The 20758-nt window shown below is 41.6% G+C and overlaps 1 protein-coding gene across 5 annotated transcripts in view; it reads right to left on the minus strand.

The window, feature by feature from the left end:
• The window catches only part of aplp2 (amyloid beta (A4) precursor-like protein 2), an 87248-nt gene extending 75791 nt beyond the window's left edge, over nt 1–11457 (minus strand). For 4 of the 5 annotated variants that reach the window (XM_080429027.1, XM_080429026.1, XM_080429025.1 and 1 more), the window contains exon 1: nt 11127–11457. In XM_080429027.1, coding sequence (XP_080285153.1) covers nt 11127–11198 — 72 coding nt within the window. In that variant the 5' untranslated portion in view covers nt 11199–11457. The remainder of the gene's footprint in view (nt 1–11126) is intronic. The other variant, XM_080429024.1, reaches the window with a different exon arrangement.
• Between the last annotated feature and the right edge of the window lie 9301 nt (nt 11458–20758).

Genomic DNA, 20758 nt, shown 5'->3' on the forward strand with positions numbered 1-20758 from the left:
ACAGCACGCCCATCCACCCATGCAGCCGCATAGACAGATACCCATGGTAGCTGCGGTCGTTCTCATGCGTGATGTTCCTGTTGCATTTTGAATTATGCCCGATTTATACTTCGGTGCATGATGGTGTTGCGCTACCAATATATGGGGTAGGGGGGGTGTGCGCAGCATGCGTACGCCCATAGGGAAAACAAAGACATGGATACATAAATATGCCCACACCCACACATTCACACACACACACACACACACACACACACAGAAAAAGACAGGTGTGTGGTTTGACAGATAAACAAATCAGACACAGAAGCAGAAAAGAACAAAGTGACACACGACTCCAGACGGAGATATGAGATATGAGACGCCACATCAATTATGAGTGAACTTTGGAAAAGTGGGACCTGACTTCAAAAAGTTCTTGTTCAACAATAGAGAGGTGAGATCCAAAAGAACGGGCTCGAACACGAGAGGAGAGTAGAGGAGAAGAGCCCTTGGGTATGAAGCTTGATTTAGGTTTAATTCATTCCCCTGCATTTACTTGTGCAGTTGTGCGTGTAAACAGATGGAAAACAACAATGCCCGGCACACAGTTACACCAGCTCTTTGATTCTCTGCCTCCGTTTTCCTTTCCTGCCTGGTGGCGATGCAGCTTTGGAAAACAAGGCCGATAAATCAGTGTGCAGACCTCGCCCAGTCCCTGCCACCCCCATGACTCACTGATTCTACAACAAAAAAACTACACACACACACACACACACACACACACACACACACACCTAGATACACACCTGACAAAGGCAACAGAGAACGAGCTGGCTCAGCAGCACAGACAGGCGGAGTCACACCCTGACACACAGAGAGACAGTTGGACAGACAGAGACATTAAAGTGTACAGACAGGGCCATAGGGGGAGGAACACAACCCACACATATATATAGATATATACCAAGATAACTCCTGGATAGAACATCAGATATTTTATTCATAGGAACAACCCAAGCTGCAACAGTGACTCAGAGAGCTACTGTAGGCACGCACACTCACGGATAGGCAGGCGAAAGGGGACTGTGGGGGAGGTTCGCACGTGCGTGCATGCATGCACACACACACACACTTGGGATAGACAGGTGGAAGGGGACTGTGGGAGAGGTACACACGTACAGTACAACATGCACGCATGCACACACACATACAAAGAAACCCCAACTATTTTCGTGTGAGGGGGGCAATAGGATTCAACCCATACACGTTGAGAATATATTATTTTTCTTGAAACACACACACTGAAGGGATCTCACAAGGTTTCTCTTACATGTATTCAAAGGGCATATTTTTTGTCTGATGAACCCGCAGCCCAGGAGCAGTGTTGGCAACACTGTGTGGTTGAAACTCTGGCGAATAATGTTTGCACTTGAGGCGACACATTCCTGATATACAAGACCGACAAAAAGAAAGAATTCTAATACGGCCGAGCCCGTTCACCGCCTGCCACAGCCAGGTACACTGAACAAAGACAGCTCCACAGATTGGATTGGCCCACATACGGCAGGGTGGGTCTTACGCAGTCGAGCGGTGTGTGCGTGTGTGTCTCAACTTGAACTCGCTCACTTCGCCACACCGCATCACCACCACCACTCCAGCTGAAACGCTGCCAGCATCTCTCATGGAGGAGAGAAAAAAAAGAAAAAGAAAGATGACTAAATATGTGATGAGCCGAGCTGCGTGGAGGATTCAGTAGCACCAACATAATGCACGCTGAAAACGTGTACACTACACACACACGCAAAGACACGCCATGGAGCCTGGGCGCCTGGTATAATTGGAGCGCACACGGGCGGAGCGCCGGGAGACAAAGCCCAGGCTCGCTCGCCTGACGAGGCCTCTCTCTTTCAATCCACATGACTAGCACAGAGACAGAGAGCATGGCTGCTTGATGGCACCACTCCAAGAAAAGAGACATGCACAGGCTTGGAGACGGAGAGAGAAAGCGAGACAGAGGAGGGTGGAAGAAAAAGAGACGTGTGTGTGTGTGTGTGTGTGTGTGTGTGTGTGTGTGTGTGTTGAGAAAATGAGACCGAGTGGAAGATAAAGAGGCACATAAGCAAATGTGCAGTGAGTGTGTGCGTGCGTGCGCACGAGTGTGCGTGGCGTGCGTCTGTCTGTCTTTGAGGAAATGCAGGGGGTGGGAAGGGGCTTGGATCTAATCAGACAGCCTCTCCCTCTGTTAGTCAGGGCACCATAGATCATCTGTCGCCGCTGAGCGCACATCACTCACGCAGGTGACTCACGGGGCTCTGCTACTGTTTGCCTTTGAAGCGTTTGCCGTCGCTGGGTGTGAATGAGGGTGCGTGTGTGTGCGTGGCGTGCACTCGTGTGTGTAGGCGAGTGAACAAGTATGACTCTTGTGTGCATTAGTTAGTAAATAACTCACTCCCGTGTGTGTCGGTATATATTTCATATCACAGAGTTGGGTAGGGCAGGGAGTGAGTGAGTCTAGTCCCCATTTCATAAATGTGTATGCATGTGTGTGTGTGTATGCGAGTGTGTGTGTGTGTATGTGACTGACTGACTGAGAGACCCAGGTATGATGGATTAATACTGTACCTTCCCTGATGCGAATGTGTAAGCATGGACTGTTTCTTGACATTAATGCTTCATTTATACTCCATCGCCGATCTACAAGCTCACAACGCATGTGATTCTTGTGAACTTGTAGATGTACTATTTTCAATGCATTACAAACGTTGCACGATGGAGCATAAATCAAGTGTAAGAGGATTGTAAGATGGTAAGAGGATACTAACGGGGCAGACCAAACATGGTTTAAATGCACTCACTCATCTGCAAATTCGAGGGCAGGCGAGCCTGCATCTCTGCCGAGTGTGTGCTGTTGTCTTCTAACTTGATTGACAACAATAATCGTGACTGGAGAGAGGCTCTCAGTCTCGACCAAAGCAAAATGTCCTTGAGTGTCAGCCGGTCAACTCAGTAAAGTCATTGCGCAACACCCGGGTCTTGCACAAAGGAGACCAAACATAAGCGATATTGCACTTATGGGCTTCAGGCAGTATTACTTGTATGTGTACAGTACACCTCAGGATGTATCCCACGTTCCCAACACTGGAATTCTGAAATTTTTAATGGATTCCTTTTTTGTTATGATTATATGATTAGGACTGACATTTATCTGCTTGATCAGTAAATAAGCTTAATAGAGCTGTCCCCGAACCCTGTTTTTAGGATTCGAGCTTTAGCGGGGGTCTTTGAACGGACGTTTGAACCATAATTTTTTGATTAACGAACGTGCTTTTAAAAAAGCTGCAATTCATTATAGATCCTATGGGGAGCAACATTGCATAGTCTATCGGTGAAAAAAAAGGTTAAGTTTCATAATGCCCGTAATTTATTGAAAGGATTTAAGGCAATAATAAGACAAGTTATTTCCAAAAGTAGGATTTACATGCAATGAAGATCAATAGTGTTCATGTAACAAAAAAATAATTGTCTCAGCACGATCTTTTGTATAAATTTGTGCCACCGACGCACCGTGCCTTTTTTTGCAAACTGTTAATAAAGTATTCAATCAATGAAAAATAGGCACAATAAAAATCGTCAGACAAAGCGCTCTCTTTGGCCAAAACAAGACAGACAAAACAACACAGGGCTACTACTGTATACATTAAACAACAACTTTTAAAATAAGTATAGCAGCTTGACACGTGTAACATTGTCAGGTAGGAGGCAGCGCCTCGTCTTATTAATAATACTAGAAGTAGAGACACACCTCAGTTTGGTCCGATATATCGTTCATTATTTGACTTTTTGGGCGACATCGGTATTTGAAATGATGTAGCTGACATGTCCCAATTTGTAACCACTTTCAATCTGGCATCAGGGCATGTCATTATACACATTTTATTTTTTTCTTTACATTAGTGTTTTTTTTTTCTTCAAAAATAGCCAACCTAAAAGCTCAACGGGTCGTTTTGCGACACATTGTGAGCTTGTAGATCAGCTAGTTTCCATTTCTTTTAGGGCTTAAAGCGGCAGTGCCAGCTCTCAGCCTGCTTGCAATCTCGACAGAGATTTATCAGTTACTTTGGCCTAATTGATAACCAAAGAGTTAACAAATTTCAACTTGGCTTCCCTATTTTGGGCATGTCATCATTATAGGCGAAAATATTCAAAGATCTTCCAAAATAGTGACACAATCGTACAACAAAGTATAAAATAGCACTTAAAAGTCGGCACCGTGCAGCGGAAAAGCGCCCCCAGCATCTATTTGAGGTGTCTTTATCACCTCAGGTTGTATCTTCACACTCTATTCAGGACCACACAAAGGCAGCTCCATAGACGACCATTCAACCCAGCAGTGGAGGCCTGCGCAGAATCACAGCTGAACTGACAATCCCAGCCAGCTGTATGGGCTTTCATTCACATGCAAAAGTACACTACCAGCCCCTATGCAAAGCAAACACAACACACACACATCTTTTTATTACCATATATCAGCATGGCAGAGTACTTTCCATTGATGAAATTCATTCCCTGGCCCCTGACCCTTTAGCCTTTACCATATGAACCCTAGCGTGATTTAGAAGAAATACAGAAATACAGTCATGCCGTCTCATCTCGGTTTGTCCATTGACAGCGTGCGGTCAAGTTACTATAGTAACCCAACACTGCACGTGTTACAGCCCAATGTATACTCCGTCGTACGACGAGTTGCGCGCTGAAAATGCCAGATCTACATGTGTCACGTCCGCGGCATGTTGTGAGCTTGTAGATCTGCTATTTTTGACACGCGAACCGCTGTAGGGCGAAGTATAACTCGAGCTTCAAGGACATCAATCAGCAATTTTTGGGCCGACGATGGCTGATAGGAATATTTTGGCATATCGCCCAACCTTAGACCCCGGTCAGCGAAGTGTATAGGGGTTTAAGAGGTTAAAGGAGGCAGTTGCTGCTCGAATGCAAACCACAATTGAACGCAAACACACGTGTCATGTATACTCACTTATTTCTGAAACATCCTCTCTCAACTACCTCTGCGAGTCCAACCTCCAGTGGATTCATTCAGAAACTGACCAAGACGGAATCACAACTTTCAAACAGGAAGTGGAAGGAAGGAATTGGCCGTTTTTGCTGGTCGTCGACTCATCATACGACAAAGTGTATAGGGCTTAAGTGGTTAGATTATCTTTTGTCTTTCTATCCTGGTGGCAACACCTGTCCTTCACAACAAGCATAGAAGTACACACACAGTGCTCTCATGCATTTGTCATCCAAAAACAAGCACGGTTTTTGCACACAGACAAAGCCACAGGTGCATAAGAGAAGACCAAGGGCCGATTAACACAGAAGACTCCTGTACACTGTCTTCTTCAAATGCAAAAATAAAGTTTTAATAGGAAATGCAAGGTTTCGGTCCGGAGACCTTCATCAGGTTATCTTGACTACCTTATTCAAGATACCCCTGATGAAGGTCTCCGGACCGAAACGTTGTTTTCCCATGAAAACTTTATTTTTGCATTTGAAGTCGGTGTGCAATCGGCCCTTGGTCCAAACAGCAATAAGCACAGCATCACAGTCATTTTGTGGCTTTCACCGAGTGGTTTTGTTTTGTTTACAGCCTTGAAATTACTTTGTGCAGCGTCCAGATCTTCTGTTCCAGAGACTATTTGTTATTTTGGATGGAATTCCATGGCTTATAATCCATTCCTCTGGCAATGTTTTACAGTATCATGGAGGCCATTGCGTATGGAAGCTTTCATTGCAACCAACATAACACCATCTCATTTCACTTAATTCACACTCGATTGACTGAAATGTCTTATTAGGTAAAATTTTAATGATCTTGTGAGTCATGTAACAATGAGCGTCAAACAGGGTTATAGTGTTTGGTCAACATTTTATTTTCATTACTTAAAACAGAGGCAGAAGTCACTGATCCGCAGGAGTGCGTCAACAGTAGGATTTTAAAACAAATCCAGTCGGCTCAATCGATCGTGTCACCTTGAGTGACACATGGCACATCAAGCATGTTGACACTTGCTGACCACAAGCCAAGGGGAAAGGGAACAAATTAACACATACTGTACCTCATGACTAGCTCCCCCCAAAAAAAGAAATCTGCCATTGCATTGCGTAATATGTGCCTGTTGCCTCATTCTGCCTCTCCTACTACACTCTGTGTCATAGCTAGGGAAATCGCCGCCCTGCCAAAGTCAGCAGAGACTGGGATGTACTAAACATGTTAGGCATCCCAGCTATTCTGTAGTCCATCAGTCCAGTGGGAGGCATTATCAGCAGATGATGTGCTATGATGCAATTTTCTGGATACAGATGCTTAAGCAACACACACACACACACGCGCGCGCGCGTTGGGTTCGGAGGGATACAATAATCATTCCCTGCATGACATGCGTGTGGTCGTGGAGATACGCTAACGCGTTTTCAATGGATGAAATGGTTAGTAGAAGGCTACGCTTACTATTTTTTTCTGCAGGTCACACTACGTATATAGCGTAACACGGTAGAACACACCACTGGTTGGGGGGGATCCAAGCCTCGGTTTTTAATATCCCCCGGTCATTCATTTCTATAGCCACTGGTGGGGATATGTTTTATCCCTGCTTCTGGTCAGACTGAATTAAATACATGCATTTCCATTGGGAAATGTAGACTGTCTGATATCGTTATGTTTGATAATATCACTATTTAACAACTTGATTAAAAGGGTTAACCTCATTAACCCCAGCATACTGCTTTGGGGCCAAATTGTCCGTCATCTTCTTTCCTTTAAAATCTAAAATACGAATAAATATCTAGCCGTTAGTGGTTGAGAAAATGTCCACCCGTTTTTTTTTACACATCAACCCCCACCCGCACACACACAAACGCACAACTCAAAGTAGACAAATTGAAACTAAATCCTTTCCCGCTGTGGGATGAGATAAAACAACGTACTAGTGGAATTACAGAGAGTAAAGAAGCAGAAATCACCAGGGTTAAGCTCCGGTAGGAATGCCTGCGTAACTCATTGTAATGTCTGCTGCACGGGATGTTGCCCGTCACAGAGAAAACACAGCTGAGGTAACAAAAGATAACAATCGGGATGCTCTCGCAGGTATCTGACAAAGCAGAAGCGTTTACACAGCTGAAGTAGCTGTCTGATCCCTGAAAGGGATTGAAAAGGAAGGAGGGGGAAAAACAAAAACAATCAGGGTTGTATTTGAAAATTATCAGTATGACTATAGCCGCTTTTCCATCACAGCTTAAGCACGACACTGTCCAGTACAGTCCAGAACCGCACCGCACCGCTTCAAAATGTCTTGCGTTTCCATTGCACAAAAGTCCCCACTCGCAAAATCCCCACCCTCCCCTCCCCTCCCGAAGGAAATCAACGCCCCTTTCTTTAACACACCAACTTAGCCTCAGGCTACAGGGTTAGCCTAAATGCTAGCGTGCTTCCTCAGAGCTAGTTTGTCTCTTAAGTTATTATTTGGCCATGTTCACCCTGACTTTAATCTTCGCTATTGTTGGGAAGACCTGTGTGGTGTCTAAACACGTTGCCATCACTTATATAAAAAACATTATTAGCGTGTATCGTCGCACATTCATTGTTGCCAGGTTTAGCAGAAAAAAATAAGCAATCAGGTCTATGAAAACAATCCCAAAAGAAGCGACTATCTACGGCTATTTGAAAATAGCAGATATACAAACTCACAACGCGTAGCGATGCGACGCATTGTGAGTGTGTGCATCTGCTATTTAAAAAATACATATATAATGTTGACAAATACATATTAATTTGGGGGTCCTTGACATGAAAATGTTTAAGAACCACTGGTTTCAACAACATATGGAAACAAGCCCCAAATAATCAACTACATTTTAGAAACAAGCAGTGGTGGAAAAAGTACTCAAATGTTTTACTTAAGTAAAAGTATCAATCCGAAGCATCTACAAGTGAAAGTCTGGAATTACTTGAGTAAAAGTACAAAAACTATTGGTATCAAAATGTACTTAATAAGGTACCAAAAGTAAGTACTAAAATGTTTGAAAATAGCAGATCTACAATGATGCGATGCGTTGTGAGCTTGTAGATCGGCTATTTTCAAATAGCCTAGGTATAAAATAGGGCTTAAGTGGTTAATGTATGTTTTATAATGTAATCATTTATATCTGAAAAGTAACTAGTAACTAGTAACTAATACGTTTTCAGATAATTGTAGTGGAGTAAAAGTACTACCAATATTTACAAACAACTTTACAGAAAAATAAGCCCAATGTCGCTTATAATAAGTGGACATGGCAACACTGCTACCGTAATGTTTACATTTTACAGAGACCTGAGTGGACAGACACAGCTGTGAGCCGACCAATCAGTAGCAGTCACAGCTTTAGCCCCGCTTAGCCCAGCTCAGACCTACCCAAGACTGGGTACTTTTTAGGCACCAGTTTAGTACCACTTACACACCACTCTACCCACTTCATTGTAGTGGAAACCGTTGCTGTGGTGGGCGGTGTGGGGTGGGGCTAGGTAAGTCCATGTATATGGAAAGCCGCCTTATGACAATGATTTATTATTTGTGTATGGGCTGGGATGTGCCAAATACTTACACAAAACAGGTTAATAGGTTAAATGTTATCCTTTTAGCTCAAATGTCTGACTGTACCCCGTGCTGTTTACATTTCTGTCTAATAAAGTATTCAATCAATCAAAAGATAGGTGTCATGGGGAGAGCTCAAAACTGTACAGAAAGTCAGCCTTGCCCTTTAATATGGAAATTAGGGCTAATGATTCATGTACTTGCAAGTTACTATATGTAATGGGAATTTGGGAGGAGAGTTGTTTTTATATTTTGACGCTGTTCTCTAAACTATCAGCTATCATGTCAGCCAATCATTCTTTCTGATAACAGTGCCTCCCTAAAACCAGCCCCACCCATGATAAAAATGCAGAACAGTAGATGCAGGGACGAAGTGGAACAATCCGTCCCAGTACTGCTGCTGACAGGTCCATTCGGGGGAGTGTGTGTGTGTGTGTGTGTGTGTGTGTGTGTGTGTGTGTGTGTGTGTGTGTGTGTGTGTGTGTGTGTGTGTGTGTGTGTGTCGAGGTGATGTTGTTAGTCCCTAGGGGCTCTGGCAGGCGGCTCATAAATTCGGCTCAAGGTCCAGGACCTCCCGAGGGGGTGTGTGTGTGTCCACGTCCAGTACTCGGCAGGGTATGTGTCTGTGCCATCAGCATGTCGGCACAGTAACATCCACCTCAGCCTTCTCCCTACAAGATCATCAGCAAATGGCTCTCCATACATACACACATACACACACACTTCTACCACAAGAGGAATGACAGTAATGGCCTGTAGCCCCCCAGACCCAGTACAACCCACACAGCCTCTAGGTTACTGGCTAAAAGCCAATTTAACTGTGAGATTGTACGAAAAATAACCAAATGGACCCATAAGGGTTCACTGAGGGCCCATTGAGTTATAAATGGGATAAATTAACAGGATTTGACCGTGTACGTGCCACATCATTATTATAGCCAATTTGTCCTGGGTGACTGAATAGTATAATTCACTGAACTGATTCATTAACTCATGTCGGGACACATGGTATATGACTACTGCTTTTATCTGCCAAAAGAAAGAGATTTAAAAAAATCCCATCGCTTCGTGGGGGGGGGGGGGGGTCTCTTTTAACAAGAAAAACACAAGCAGTCATGTAGAATCTCTAGAATATAGAATATAATAAGACGTTACACACCCCCCCCCCCCACACACACACACACACACACAAACTAGCTGATACAGCCGAGGTTTTTGACGCAGACGCAGGACAAACCAGTCCTCGGGCGATAACCACTGATTCTGTGCACCACAGAAAGAAGGTGCAAGAAGGAAAACGACCTTCCAAATGTTTTGCCTGAGCCAACAATCAGTGAGCAGCAGCAGCATGCTGATTGGCCACAGGAGGAAAGTAGGACTGTTTGCACAGAAAATGGGCACATTGTTATCCAGAGACACTTGTCTGGTATACAGGCATCAGCCTCAAAGAACAAAACTGATAAGGTAAAGGCAGCAGGGGAGTGTGTGTGTGTGTGTGTGTGTGTGTGTGTGTGGGTGTGTGTGTGTGTGTGTGTGTGTGTGTGTGTGTGTGTGTGTGTGTGTGTGTGCTTTCTCATCTGAACTGAAGCAAGCAACCACAATTAGCACCACTAATGATCAAAATGTAGAAAAATACACATAGGCCTGTAACATACTTATAGGCTCTTTATGATGCAATACAGGGAACACACTCATTACAGTGGGTAGACTTTAAGGTTGATGATAATAATGAGACATCATTTCGATGAAGATGATGGCTAGTGTCTACAGTGGTTGAGTGGTTTTAATTAGGACGAGTTTACCCCATGCGTGCACCGTGCACGCCATACATGAACGAGCATAAGCAGTGTGTGTGTGTACTGCCACTGTGTTGTGTGTCCCCAGGGCCCTCACAAAGGCCCCATTGTCTTTCATTTGATCTCTGCAGCAACAAACCCTCCTATAATTCTACTTATAGCCCTTCCTGTAGTGTAGCTAGTACTCTCACTAATAACAATCTGCAGTGTGTGTGTGTGTGTGTGTGTGTGTGTGTGTGTGTGTGTGTGTGTGTGTGTGCGCGCAGACAGCAAGTCATGGTGGACCTGCACACACATCCAAAATGCTCTTAGAATATAACAATAGTCCTTTAGAAAACTATGAACTCTTGTCTAGAGAGAATACGTTACATAAGACCAGTTATGCATGTATCCAAAACTAAAACAATCTAATTTATTTGGGGATCTTAAATGTTGCAGTTATTTTTTTTTGGGGGGTGGGGGGGAATAGTCACTGTAATCTCAATGGTGCTACTGCAACGACACATGGAATAGAATGAAATAAATATTCCTTAGAACTCAACGTGGATTCGGTTATAAAAGGGGACCGAAAGAAACATGCCATTGTTCGAGCTAAAACGTAACGTGGTTTGACTCAAGGGAAGCTCTAGTCTGGGTAACAATTAACCTCGATAATAATATCACAAACCAAGACGTTATTATTATGATCATAAATAAATGACGGTAGAAGGATTCATACCTCGATATAGCCGGCCAACGCTGGAACCACAATGCCCAGAATGAGGACTGATATCGCCGGGATTGAACCCATCTTCTCCGGTCGGTGGTCCGGGGTGGTGGTGGTGGTTCTACTGTAAAGAACTTATAAATCCTGTTTATATAATGCTATACTGGGCCAAAAAGGCAAAGTCCAGAAAGAAAAAGAACCCAAAAAACAGTTTTTTTTAATAGACGTCCTGCTCCGTTTGTTTCCCTGGAGATTAAACAGACAGGGGAACAGAACGGACGGGACAGCGTGTCTTCTCTGTCTGTCTGGATGTTACACTGGGAGGACTCACACTGACTGACTGTGTGGTTGTGGCTTGCTGAGAGTCTCCAGTCTGTCTGTCTGCCTGACTGTCTGAGTTGCCAGGTTTTGTGAGAGAAATAAGCAACCGGATCTATGAAAATAATAACCTTGCATGGCCGACAAAATATCACTGGGCTTTTTTTTCCTTTTTTTTGGCAGATTCGTCTGGTTCCAGGCTATGAAAACAATTAAGCCCAAAAGAAGCCCTTTAAACATAAAACATTGGTTTGTCTGATTGATTGATCAATACTTTATTAACAGTATGCAAAAAGGCACAGAAAGTACAGTTCAATACAAAAGGATGCTAAAAGGATTAAACCCAAGAGAGCACTATGGCTTGTTTCCATTGGGGTCCTGTGTATTCAATTCATCGACTATTTGGCTATTTTCAGCAACAACAAAAATCAGAAGACAAGAAGACAAGACAATTTGAAAAATGTGGAATAGTTTTGAAACATTTTAAAGGAGTAGTTCACACCAAAAATTACTTATTTTCTCTCAATTACACACCCCATGAAGTATTGAATTCATAGAGATTTGTTTAGTTTTTGTCGCATTCCTAAGCCTAAGAATAAAATATTTTCTGATGGGGGTCCACAGACAGACAAATAGGCAACATCTTAATTTAGGGGTCCTTGACATGAAAATGTTTGAGAACTACTGTCTTAAACGAAATAAGCAACTACACTTTAGAAACAAGGCCAAAAAGCCACAACCCGTCCCTAACCAATATTTACAAGCGCCTTTGCAGAAAAACAAGCCCAAAGTCGCTTATAATAAGCGAACATGGCAACGCTGCTGTCTGTCTGTCTACTGATTGTCTCCCCGTTGCGTAAAAAAAGAAAAGAAAAGAAAAGAAAGACGCACATTTGCGCCATCTGGTGTCGGCTTTACTTTATTACGCTATCGTACCGGATATGATGGAGTCAGTGGAAATGGCCAGTGATGGAAGAAGTACCCACATTTTGTACTTAAGTAAAAGTACCAATACCACAATGTAGAAATACTCTATTACAAATAAAAGTCCAGTATTCAAAATGTACTTGAGTAAAAGTACAAAATAATTCTCATTAAAATATACTTGTATTGAAAGTAAAAGTACTTATTTTGCAGAATGTCCCATTTCACAACATTCCAAATGTAAAGCAACGCCTTGTGAGCTTGCAGATCGGCCATTTTCAAATAGCCTAAGCTTGCATAGGGCTGGAGTGGTTAATATCTTGTTTTGCAATAATAATCAAAATCTACAAAGAGATTAGTAACAAAAGTTGTCAAATATTGCAGTGGAGTAAAAAAGTACAACATTTGCCTCTGAGATGTAGTGGAGTAGAAGTAAAAGTATTGAAAATTGGAAACACTCCAGTAAAGTAAAATAACCTCAAAAGTGTACTTAAAGGAGAATTTTGGACTAAAGTTTTCTTACCTTTTCTATGACGTTATGATATCTTAGGATGAATGGTACAGTAGAAAAATTTCATAACTCCACCCCTGAGCCGCCACAGCTTAAAAGGTGCGCGGATAGGCCTTAGGTTAGATCACATATTTTAATAGCTTTTTTAAATATTTTTTTTGGTGAGATTTTGGTGAGACACTATGCAACCAAAAAAAAAAAAAAAAAAAAAAAAACAGAAGTCTCGCTAGACGAGATTGAAATCTCGAGATTTCAATCTCGTCTAGCGAGACTTCTGTTTTTTTTTTTTTTTTTTTTTTTTTTGGAACAGTGTTCTGTCACTATGAACGTCAGATCTCACAAAAAAAAAAGAAAAAAAAAGCTATCAAAATATGTGATCTAACCTAAGGCCTATCCGCGCACCTTTTAAGCTGTGGCGGCTCAGGGGTGGAGTTATGAAAATTTTCTACTGTACCATTCATCCTAAGATATCATAACGTCATAGAAAAGGTAAGAAAACTTTAGTCCAAAATTCCCCTTTAAGTACAGTACTTCAGTAAATGTAGGCCTACTTAGTTACTTTACACCACTAAATGGCTAAATTAAAACTGAGGAACACTGACCTCTGTTGGCGATGTGAGAAGCAGGTTGGCACCCATATAACTGTATTGGTTGGGGTAACTTGGCACAGTCATTCATGATGCTATGATATGAGTGTGAGAAGGTATAATGTTCCCCATGGGAGGATGGGGTTATATATTTTATAAGTAAATTGCTCAGAGTGGTGTTACCCAAAACCCTGCATTATGTATACTTTGGAATCCTTCCTGATAATGTAGTCCTATAAACAAAGGAGGCTACCATGGCCAGAGCCATTATGACCCTGTCATCTGGCTATTACACAACTGGATGTAGAATTGTTTTAAGACAATGGAAGTCAACCTGTTCATGTCAAAAGTGGCATCTTATGAACAATAGTATGAGTGTAGGAAAGGACGGCCAAATGCATTCCTTCAAGTGTAGGATGCCTTCCTTGATCTGTCGAAGGGAAATAAGTAATGTTTCATGATTGTATTTCTTTTCTTTTTATGTATTTATTTATTTTGTTATTTGTCTACAATGTTGTTCATTCTCATTTATACTATGTTTAACATGTATGTAACATGTGTAGTATCCCCATATTTGTATATATATATACACGTTACAATATAAAGGAAAGTGTAAAGCTTTGTCTTAGATTTGACTGTTTCTAATGTCATCTTGTGTTGTGCTTCTAGTTTGCAAAATGTCCTGCTTTCAAATTCCAAAACATCATCAAGATGTATTAAAAAATATATCAAACGTAAAAGTAGGCCTACTCATTACGCAGAATTGTAATTGATAATGCATTCATGTATTTATCACTTCAATGTTGCAGTTGAAAGTGGGGATGATTTTAATTAGCCTACTTTATGTGTATTTATTTGAAGTTGAAAAAAAAGTAAGCATTTCAAAACATTTAGAAAAATAATGACACCAGGGTTAATGTGGTTAATGTACATTTTCAATACAATGATTAAATGGCGATATAATAAATGTTAATCATATCAGACATTTCCCCAAAAAGAAATGCATGCATTTAATTCAGTCTGACCAGAAGCAGCCATAGAACATATCCCAAACTGGCGATAAAAATGAATGACCAGAGGGGGTGGGGGGATATCACAAGCAGAGGCATGACCCCCCTCCCATCCTCCACAGCAAACCCAAAACCCTGCCTTTCTCTGCTATCTTGCTGCTGTGCTGTGCTGGCTCATGACGTTTTGCACTCCCATCGCCTCCCCAGCGTCCACCTGTGGGCTCTGTTTCTATGACCCCGTTAGGGGGTCTTGCTGTTTTATTCCCTGTAATATCTATTTGGCAGATTATTTAAATATTTTCATGTTTACAGGAAACAGAGCCTTGGTGCCAAAATCTATAAATGTATGCTCATAGATATTGTTCAATAAATATTTGTATTTCCATTGAGGGGCTGTCTATCTGACATCTTATCTATAAATTCCACAAATCTCTGTCTGTGTATCTGTCCGCATGTTATGTCGTTCGCCATTGTCCTCAGGGACACAAAGATGTTATTTATCCTTCTCCTTGTGAAATGCTCTAGCAGTCGGAATATTCCAAGACGCTAATGTATGCTGGCCTGATATTTACTCTATTTATTGTTATGGTTACAGCGTGGCTCAATGGCACGGGCCTCTGTTTGTGTATAAATATGGTCCTATCCCTGCTTTAGAGAGAGAACTACTTTACCTGTGTGTCTAATTAAATGTACTTCTCCCATTGATATTAAACCACCACCTTAGAAATAAGTGTCTCCAACTCTTTTTGCATAAACAATTACTAATTGATACAGAATACCGTGACCATCTCAATCGGCTTGTGTTTGTCAAGCTACATTGTGCTGTTGGTGCCATTGTCATAGTACTGATGTCATAGGTGACTCTGATAATGTATGCTGCACTAGTTTCCTTAAAAAGGTCTATAATCTATGCTGCGGCATCTATGCTGCAGCTGAAGAACATTGCAGATCCAGTGCTTCTCAGAATCAAGATCGAGCTGTATATAGCGATGAGTTTTGGAACACAACGGTCTGTTTGCACCTATAAAAATAGCTAAATTGTCTGTGTGTTCCAAAACTTATGTCTGTCTGTATCCAGATGGTACAAATGTATCTTGGTCAGATTTGTTCATCGTGCAGGCTATAGGATCACTTTATCTACTTCAAAGCAGTTAATTAACATTAAAGAAGTCTTCTTTGTTGCAAGAGATAATGAAAAGAATCACTATTATTCAAACTGCGCTGCAAAGACATGTCACAAAACCAGTGTGTAAATACTGAAGCCAGGTTTGAAATGCTATATTGCTTAATTTATACTATATGCAACAGGGTTGCGCACCGGAAATAGCCAATCTACAAGATTCAGCTTGTAAATCAGCAATTTTCGGCTTAAGGGCTTAAGGGCGAAGGTGTGATGGTATGCGTTAGCTTCTCCCCTTCACTTGTGTGACTATATCACTATGATGTTGTGGGGACAATAATCTCACAGGACCTAACTTGGGATGAGGAGAACATCATGCACCTCCATCGCCTAAAAGGCCCAGCAGAGGAGGTCCTTCCTGCAGCTGCTGGAGTAATTCAACCTGACAGAAAATGATGTTCCAGTCCTCGATAGCCATTGTTACACAGTCCTCCTGTTGGTGCCTTCATATCATCACCAATCACATTAACAGTCTTTCTTTCCCTCTTACTGAGGTGATTTCCTGCATCCATTTGATTCACTGCATCCATCACCATGAGATTCACTGCATCCATCTGATTCACTGCATCCATCACCATGAGATTCACTGCATCCATCTGATTCACTGCATCCATCACCATGAGATTCACTGCATCCATCACCTTCTGATTCACTGCATCCATCACCATGAGATTCACTGCATCCATCACCTTCTGATTCACTGCATCCATCACCATGAGATTCACTGCATCCATCACCTTCTGATTCACTGCATCCATCACCTTCTGATTCACTGCATCCATCACCATGTGATTCACTGCATCCATCACACACCTGCATCTATTGCCATGGGTGCAGACTGCAGCAGATCATCCGTGCACCTGAGAGGGTCATCATGCATTGTTGACCTCTCTGACCCCTCTAATAACCTCCCAGTCTATAAAAGACATATCCTAATGCCACCTACTTTCTTCTTTACAAACAAGCCCCCTCCCCTCTGACTATCACTATGACAGTGTGAGACACACACACACACACACACACACACACACACACACACACACACACACACACACACACACACACACACACACACACACACACACACACACACACACACACACACACACACACACACACACACACACAAAGGCAGCTCCATAGACGACCATTCAACCCAGCAGTGGAGAGGCCTGCGCAGAATCACAGCTGAACTGACAATCCCAGCCAGCTGTATGGGCTTTCATTCACATGCAAAAGTACACTACCAGCCCCTATGCAAAGCAAACACAACACACACACATCTTTTTATTACCATATATCAGCATGGCAGAGTACTTTCCATTGATGAAATTCATTCCCTGGCCCCTGACCCTTTACCATATGAACCCTAGCGTGATTTAGAAGAAATACAGAAATACAGTCATGCCGTCTCATCTCGGTTTGTCCATTGACAGTGTGCGGTCAAGTTACTATAGTAACCCAACACTGCACGTGTTACAGCCCAATGTATACTCCGTCGTACGACGAGTTGTGCGCTGAAAATGCCAGATCTACATGTGTCACGTCCGCGGCATGTTGTGAGCTTGTAGATCTGCTATTTTTGACACACGAACCGCTGTACGGCGAAGTATAACTCGAGCTTCAAGGACATCAATCAGCAATTTTTGGGCCGACGATGGCTGATAGGAATATTTTGGCATATCGCCCAACCTTAGACCCCGGTCAGCGAAGTGTATAGGGGTTTAAGAGGTTAAAGGAGGCAGTTGCTGCTCGAATGCAAACCACAATTGAACGCGACACCGCAAACACACGTGTCATGTATGCTCTCTTATTTCTGAAACATCCTCTCTCAACTACCTCTGCGAGTCCAACCTCCAGTGGATTCATTCAGAAACTGACCAAGACGGAATCACAACATGCAAACAGGAAGTGGAAGGAAAGAAGTGAAAGAATACAACCTTCAAAACCAACAGTAGCTTTTACCTGTTCAGGCCGAATTCTGACCCTTAACCGAGAGCATTAGCCACATTAACCGCAGCGTCCCCATTTTGGTCATCATGTCATGTACACAAATGTTCAAGAAATCTCAAAAGAATTCAAAACCTTTCACAACTTAGTGATAATAGCAGATCTACAAGCACACAACACGTCACAATGTCACGTGTTGTAGACAAACACGTAGTTTGGCTGTTTTTGCTGGTCGTCGAATCATCATACGACAAAGTGTAATGTCTTTCTATCCTGGTGGCAACACCCGTCCTTCACAACAAGCATAGAAGTACACACACAGTGCTCTCATGCATTTTACATCCAAAAACAGGCACGATTTTTGCACACAGACAAAGCGACAGGTGCATAAGAGAAGACCAAGGGCCGATTAACACAGAAGACAAACTCCTGTACACTGTCTTCTTCAAATGCAAAAATAAAGTTTTAATAGGAAATGCAAGGTTTCGGTCCGGAGACCTTCATCAGGTTATCTTGACTACCTTATTCAAGATACCTGATGAAGGTCTCCGGACCGAAACTTTGTTTTCCCATGAAAACTTTATTTTTGCATTTGAAGTCGGTGTGCAATCGGCCCTTCAGCAATAAGCACAGCATCACAGTCATTTTGTGGCTTTCACCGAGCTGTTTTGTTTTGTTTACAGCCTTGAAATGACTTTGTGCTTGTGCAGCGTCCAGATCTTCTGTTCCAGAGACTATTTGTTATTTTGGATGGAATTCCATGGCTTATAATCCATTCCTCTGGCAATGTTTTACAGTATCATGGAGGCCATTGCGTATGGAAACTTTCATCATAACACCAGCTCATTTCACTTAATTCACACTCGATTGACTGAAATGCCTTATAGGGCATAGCAGTGGCGGCCATTTCCTGGTTAAACTTCAAAATACTCAATGCCAATTTTTCCCATTGACATTTCCAAAAATATTTATATCAATTATTTTAAGCCTAGAATCAAGCCATCCAGGGTCCTGGTGAATCATGACCATAAAACGTTTGATTCTGTGAAAAAACTTTTTTGAAAACGGCAAAATAAAGGGTATTTATTAAATATAGTAGCCTATATCATTATATCCAAAAAAAAAATCACAGAAAAAAATGTTTAATGGTCCTGAGGATACTAGCTCAGTCACAGGCTCAGCTTACAATATATTTCACAGACAAGTTTAAGTGTCATACAATTTGGCAGTGCAAGTAAAGTAGGGGAGAGAGTGGGGATACGCTTGGGACAGGGACACATTCAGGACAGTGCCTTTTTAGCAAGTAAGAAAGCAGCTACAGTATGCCTATGCCATTCACCATGCTCTTACAAAACCACTTTCAGCCTCAAAGTAGAGACCATATATTCTTCACATTTTATCCACACTTTTGAAATCTGCAGCCTGCAAGTCCATTTTTGGCTCTTTTATGTTTGTTATTTTTCATCTACCATGTTGTTTTAGTTATGCCACATAGAAAATACATACAATTGGAAAGCTTATTTCCGGCCTAACAGTTGATGCTAGCTAGTGTTAGCTGTCTGAATAGTTCTCGGTAGCTTACACAGGAGTGTGTCTGCTCTCCCTGGGGCAGTGTAGCAGTGGTTCTCATAATGATGTCTGAAACATCACAGCAGCACTCAGGTGGAGCCCACAGTTAAAAAAAAAGTTTCATTAAGCCCCCCCAAATGATTATGTATTTGGCCACAGACCCCCATTTGAAAAGATGTTGTGCCAGGGGCCCCATAAGAGAATTATGTGTGAATTTATTTTAAAAATGATTAAAAATGTTTTTAAGATTCTTTAAATGTTTCAAAAATAGTAATAATATAATAATATCTGTAAGCTCAGGTCCATTTGGTTCCATTTGTGCACTCTCAGAGTTATGGGGGTCGTTGAAAATAAAAAGTTAGAGAACCACTAGTGGACTCCTAATGTATCATAATGTATCATAATGTCATAGTAAATCAGTGTCATACATATTCTGAAGAAAACCTGGAGACTTGATATTCAGTAATTGGGTATTATGATCAAAATAAGAACACTATAATGCTATGTAAAAAAAAAAATATCTAAAGATTTGCCACGGACAAGGTCAAGTCGTGCCACTGACAAATTTTTTCCGTGTACGAACACATTGATGACCCCTGAGTGAGACGGCAATGTGGTTCTGCAGGTAAAGACCACCACCACACTACTCCAGGGGCTGGTGACTGTCTGCTGGTAATAATTTCAAAGAAGATGAGTTCCCCCTGCTGGTTAACAAGAGACAGCGACAGGGCATGCACAGTTGTGGAACAATGTTGTACAATATCATTCATCATCTCAGTCCATTAATGATCAGTGGTGGTAAAAGTACTCGAATGTTTTACTTAAATAACAATATCAACACTGCAATGTAGAAATACTCTGTTACAAGTAAAAGTCCAGAATTCAAAATGTACTTGAATAAAAGTACAAAAGTGTTGACATCAAAATATACTTAAAGTACCAAAAGTAAAAGTACCCATTATGCAGAATGTCCCATGCATTTCACAGGTTTCAAATGTATAAAATATATAAAATAGTAGATCTACTATTTTCAAATGACGAAAAAAGTAGCCTATATGTAACCAAGTGGTTATGGTTTTGTAATAATAATCTAAATCTACAAAATAACTAACTAAAGTTTTTAAATAATTGTAGTGGAGTAAAAGTACAATATTTGCCTCTGAGATGTAGTGGAGTAGAAGTAAAAGTACTGAAAATGGGAAATACTCAGTACAGTACTTTAATAAATGTACTTAGTTACTTTACACCACTGAAATTCAGGATGGCTGCCATAACTCAAAATGATGAACTGATTTAGTTCAACGTGACACTACCAAATAAATAAATACAATTTAAATAAATGAATATAAATACATGTATCTTGTATGTAATAAATGTGGTTTTATCACAACCAAGCATGGCAAAGATTTGATGTTGAACAAATAAACCACTTTATACATGATTCTAGGTATAATGAAAATAAAAATGTGTCTCTTTTTTTTTAATTATGTATAAATTCACAACGCGGGTTGATGCGACACGTTGTGAGCTTGTAGAGCAGCTATTTTTTGCCAGTGGTGGAATAAGTACATTTACTCAAGTACTGTATTTTAAGT

This window comes from Gymnoscopelus braueri, assembly GCF_963280865.1.
Source record: "Gymnoscopelus braueri genome assembly, chromosome: 5".
Lineage (NCBI taxonomy): Eukaryota > Metazoa > Chordata > Actinopteri > Myctophiformes > Myctophidae > Gymnoscopelus > Gymnoscopelus braueri.